The sequence below is a fragment of the Quercus lobata genome, chromosome 6 (assembly GCF_001633185.2).
Source record: "Quercus lobata isolate SW786 chromosome 6, ValleyOak3.0 Primary Assembly, whole genome shotgun sequence".
In the NCBI taxonomy this organism is placed as follows: Eukaryota; Viridiplantae; Streptophyta; class Magnoliopsida; order Fagales; family Fagaceae; genus Quercus; species Quercus lobata.
In genome coordinates this window covers 15,037,944-15,042,801 of record NC_044909.1, presented here as the reverse complement: position 1 = coordinate 15,042,801, position 4,858 = coordinate 15,037,944, and the positions used below count along the sequence as shown (strand labels likewise).

Below are 4,858 nucleotides of genomic sequence, written 5' to 3'. Positions count from 1 at the left end.
TCGCACCCAAAGGATTATGTTGGAAGTAAAAGACTAAAAATGTGCTGGAGTTGGAAATTATGAAAGCAACGATTGATAAAGAGTATTAAATCACCTTCGTGCATTTAATTCGCTTGTTAACAAAATCCTAAAACTAATTCTTTCTTTTTCAAATGTTAGGATTTCCTTTCATTTTCTCCATATGTGACAATGAGTGCACAAGGGCTAGCTATATCTTTTGCTAGGGCAGCCACTAAGAATCAGCACATAATCTTCACTCAGTCACCATCATCCTCCTGTAATGAGGCTTTCTCACTTTTCTTACTGTGAAGGAAGTAATAACATAATAATAATAATACATTTCAAGTAATAACAAGATTTCACTTTGCAGGATCATCATCGATCTTATTCTTATAACGTCAACTAGCATACTCAAACACAAGTAGTTGAATAAAACAACTATAATTTACATTATCTTGCGTCTACTAGTGGAGCTGATAATCCATCATCAGAGATTTCAAAGCCAAAATCATCGCTCTTACACAATGCATAAACAACATCCACCATACTTGGCCTCTTTGTTGGGTCTCTATGCAAACAAGCAATGGCAATAGACATGACATTCATCAAACTGTCCATGGAGCAAGACTCCCTAACCAAAACCTCATCCATCCATTGCTTCACTCTCTTCACCTTCCTTTCCTCATTCCCATCCAAAAGTCCACTAGTCTTTGCCCACAAAACATTCCCTTCCTCATCAAGGGCCTCCTTACCAGAAATAAGTTCTAGTAAAACCACTCCAAAAGAAAATACATCCATTTTAGTTGAGACCACCCCATCAGCTAAATACTCTGGTGCAATATAACCTTGAGTTCCAACAATGTGCATTGTTATGGCATTGCATCCGGATTTTGCTAGACCAAAATTTGCAATTTTGGCTCTAAAGTTCATATCTAAGAGAATGTTGCTACTTTTGATGTCTTTGTGTACAACCCGTGGCCTAGTGTGCTCATGGATGTATTGGAGACCATTTGCAACATCAATGGCTATCCGCAACCTTGTTTTCCAGTTCATTTTTTCATCCTTGTTTCCATGCAGCCACGAGTCAAGAGATCCATTTTCGACAAACTCATAGATTAGATAGCAAGTTGCATCTTCTGGGTCTATGCAGAAGCCCTCTAGCCTCACCAAATTGCCATGATTTACCTTCACAAGAAAAAATCATGGTTTTGTTATTGAAAATTAAAAATTATTTATTTATTTCATCTATATATTTATTTATTTCATCCAAAATAAAATCGCATTAAAAAAAAAAAAATCAACATTAACTACCAAAAATAATTGGCGTTTTAAGGGAGTAAGTATTCAATTTCCCAGAGCGTGCAACTCTTGAAAATGTGTTTAAAGAACAATTGAGAAGAAAAGATAGAAAATGACAAATGCCTTAAATGAAATTAATGGTAGAATCCATTATTCTCCTATGAGAAAAGATAGTATTGTTCCTGAAGTATGAGCTAATTTTTCATTTCTAGGACCCATTTTTTCATTCTAGGACTCGTGTCTAACTTTTTCATTCTACATTAACCCACTTTTTTAGGTGGGATTTTTCCAAAATCTATATACAACTCTAGCCAATTTTCTACGGGAGTTTTTGTGTGGAAAGCCCATATATCTCCTTTGAGCATCCAAGACCAAGGCTTTCGGCTATGCTTGGTGAATGGACCAAGCTCTAGTGATATTCCTTGTCAAGGAAAAGTTGTTCCTTGCCAAGAGATGGGGCTAAACCTCACTGCAAAGTTTTGGGCCCATCCGAGAAAGCAAGTCTGGACCTTCTGTTTCATCTGTTTGCCTTTACCAGTCTTGTTGTTGTCCATTTGTGTTTCTTATAATTTCTAAGTAAAAAAGAAGAAGAAGGAGCTTACCTAACCTATTATGAAAATCATAATGCATTTGCATTTATAAGAACAATCTAAATAATAAGACTCAAGAATTGGAAAGATTCTTGACTAAGGAACCTAGTCAGCCATGTGGCTTTCACTCAAATGAAATTAAAAAATGGTTGAATTACAACTTGTAGGGCACGGTTGTACCTTGGAAGTTTATGGAATAATGAATAATCTATTCTATTGAATTGCATATCTTCCGACACAACTGACAATAGTGACATTTCTTCAGTTTTTTTATTTTATTTTATTTATGGAACTTACATCAGTTTTTGGTTATGGTTCAAGTTTTGAAACTCTCTTATAATATCTTCATTAGCATTTTTGATAGGATGTATTATTCTGCAATCAATATGGTACATAATAATAGTTTCTCAAAAAAAAAAAAAAAATGGTACATAATAACAGAATAATGTCCTTTCTATGGGCATCTAACGGTTTATACTTTATACTTTATAGCTTTGGTATGAGTAGATTAGACCCTAAAGAAATGGATCATGATGACATAACTTTTAACATAATACTTACGAAAACCTTAGCATTTTTCTATATAAATAGGTCATTTCACCCAACCTTTGTTTTACAGGTTCTAGAGAATTAGATTATTGGGGCTCCTGGACCCGTGTCATTGGATCCTTATCTTCTTTTTTTTATCTGCTGGACTCTCTCCCTGTCTCTCCCTCTTGTGGAATATATGTGGAATAGTTTTTCTATTCAAATTTTTCAATCTTATTTTTTTTAGAAGAAAAAAGTTTCAATCTTTGTTTCTTTTAACTACAATGAAGTTTTTTTTCCCAGATTTATCTAGGTGGCAGGTTATTATTATTTCTGCAATATCATTTTTATTGAAATCACTATAAATGTTAGTTATAGATCTAACATTAATTTTATTGTATACCAATTACAACCTATTATCTTAGGAGTTTATAGTTGTGAAAATTTTATTATAATTATTATTTTTGATGGAAAGTGAGCACAGAATACTTGTACTTCAACTTTATTGATCTAATCTACCCTTCTGTTTTTTTATTAGTGTAAGATTAGACAAATCGAACCCCAAAAGCACACCGCACATGGGGCGGAAAGCCAAGGCCATAGCCCATTGGCAATCTATTCTACCCTCTTTAATATCAAAAGTTTAAATAAAAAATTTACACAATTTTATAATCTACCATTATTGATGCACAATAGTGTGTCTGCTTTGATCACAATTAATAACCATAATGAATTGTAGAAAAGATAAAACCTAGTAAACAGTAAAGACTGTAATGTATGTGGAAAAGGATTTTTTACCTTCTGTAAGATCTTGAGCTCCTCATAGGCATTCCACTTCATCTTCTTGATGGCATAGACCTCCCCATCAATATACCCTTTGTACACAGACCCTTGAACCAAGCAACTCTCACTGAATCCATCAGTGGCTTCTATCAACTCTTCAATCTTAAACACCCTGTACTTGTCCAAGCAATCTGAAACATCTGCCATCAAATTCACCTCCATTCCTTTTAACCCTTTCCCTTCCTTATCCAACAGCTTCCTCTGCCTCTCCTCCTCATCCTTCACACCCTTCCTCTTCTTCAACGCAGACTCTCTATAAACCCACAACCCACTAAGCAAAAGCAGCAAAAACCCTGCGATTGCCAACCCAATTGCCAATCCTGTGACAACCCCTTCACGCTCATTCACTTCAACAGGCGGAGGAGGTACAGCAGGAGGAGGAGAAGGAGCAACAACAGGCTGTGATAGTTTTGGAAGTTCAGTGACTGGAATGAAAATGGTATTGAAAGGCTGAAAATTGTTTCCATTAACATCAATTATAGATTGTTGTGAAACATTAAACCTTGAAGCAACTGATGATAAGTTATCAAAAGGTTGGAACACATAGGATATCAGATAATTGACTTTGTTTTGCAACTGGGTCGTGTTAGGACACTTGCAAAAGACAGGAAAAAGGACAGTAACACCAATAGAAAGGTTGGTAGGGACTAGAGTAGGGTTGACAAGCTCAACAGAATAGTAGGTTGTGAGGTTCATAAACTTAAAGGTGGAAACAATGTAAAAAGTGTCATTTGGTTTGATTATATATGAGAGATTGGCATAAGAGAAGTTAGTGGTGGTGTTAATAATGGAGTTACAAGAGCATGAAATAGGAACAAAGAGGGGTTGGCCAGCAACAAGAGCGGAGGAAGGGGAGGATATGTTGCTGGGTTCTGATATCTTGAGGCGGCTGACTGAGAAGAGGTCACCTATGGAGGCCAGGTCAAGGAAGTCTGGGGCTCTGGCTTGGTAGAAAGCATAGGTTTGGCATGGATACTTGTACTGGCTAGTTGTGCAGGTGAAGCCTGTAGTATTTGCTTCTGGTTGGGCATCTGAGAGGTGGAGAAGGTGACAGTAGGAGAGGAAAAAGAGCAAGAGGGAAGAGATGTATTGGGGTTTGGTTTTCATTAGGCTTTTCTTCTGGTGTTTTTCTTGCTAATTAACTCTGAAGGTGTTTGTGAACTGTGAAAGATCTATAATATATATAAGCTCAATCGCAGAAGATGAATAAACAAACTCTCTTTGACGACTTTCTAGTCAGGACGCCTATGCTTGTCAACTTTTCACATTAATGTTAAATTGGCCCTACCCTACCACTAAATATTTTCTCATTTTCTTATCGTTTGTGGTCAACCCAGTTGAATGATAAATCCACCCACCCATATCTTGTTGGCAGACATGCTTTTCATAATTTCTTCAGATTAAGTGGATTTTATAAGAATAATAGATTGTGCAAGTGTAACAATCTGTCGAACTTTTCAAGGAGGGCGTTAAATCATGCTGATAGAGTAGAATAAATGGTCACCATTCACAAAGTTAATAGTTTTAGTTCAAAGTAATCCAGCACGCTGATTGATATGCACAAGTTGGAACACCCAGTTGAATTTTGGCCCTCAAAT

The 4,858-nt window shown here is 36.1% G+C and overlaps 1 protein-coding gene across 1 annotated transcript; it reads right to left on the bottom strand.

Annotated features, from left to right (window-relative positions):
- Positions 1 to 270: 270 nt before the first annotated feature.
- LOC115995057 (serine/threonine receptor-like kinase NFP) lies at positions 271 to 4,475 on the bottom strand. The gene is made up of 2 exons (XM_031119469.1): positions 3,216 to 4,475; positions 271 to 1,185 (listed from the first exon to the last, which is right to left on the bottom strand). Exons 1-2 carry the CDS (start codon positions 4,365 to 4,367, stop codon positions 451 to 453), a joined length of 1,887 nt encoding a protein of 628 aa, XP_030975329.1. The 5' UTR covers positions 4,368 to 4,475; the 3' UTR covers positions 271 to 450.
- Positions 4,476 to 4,858: the final 383 nt, after the last annotated feature.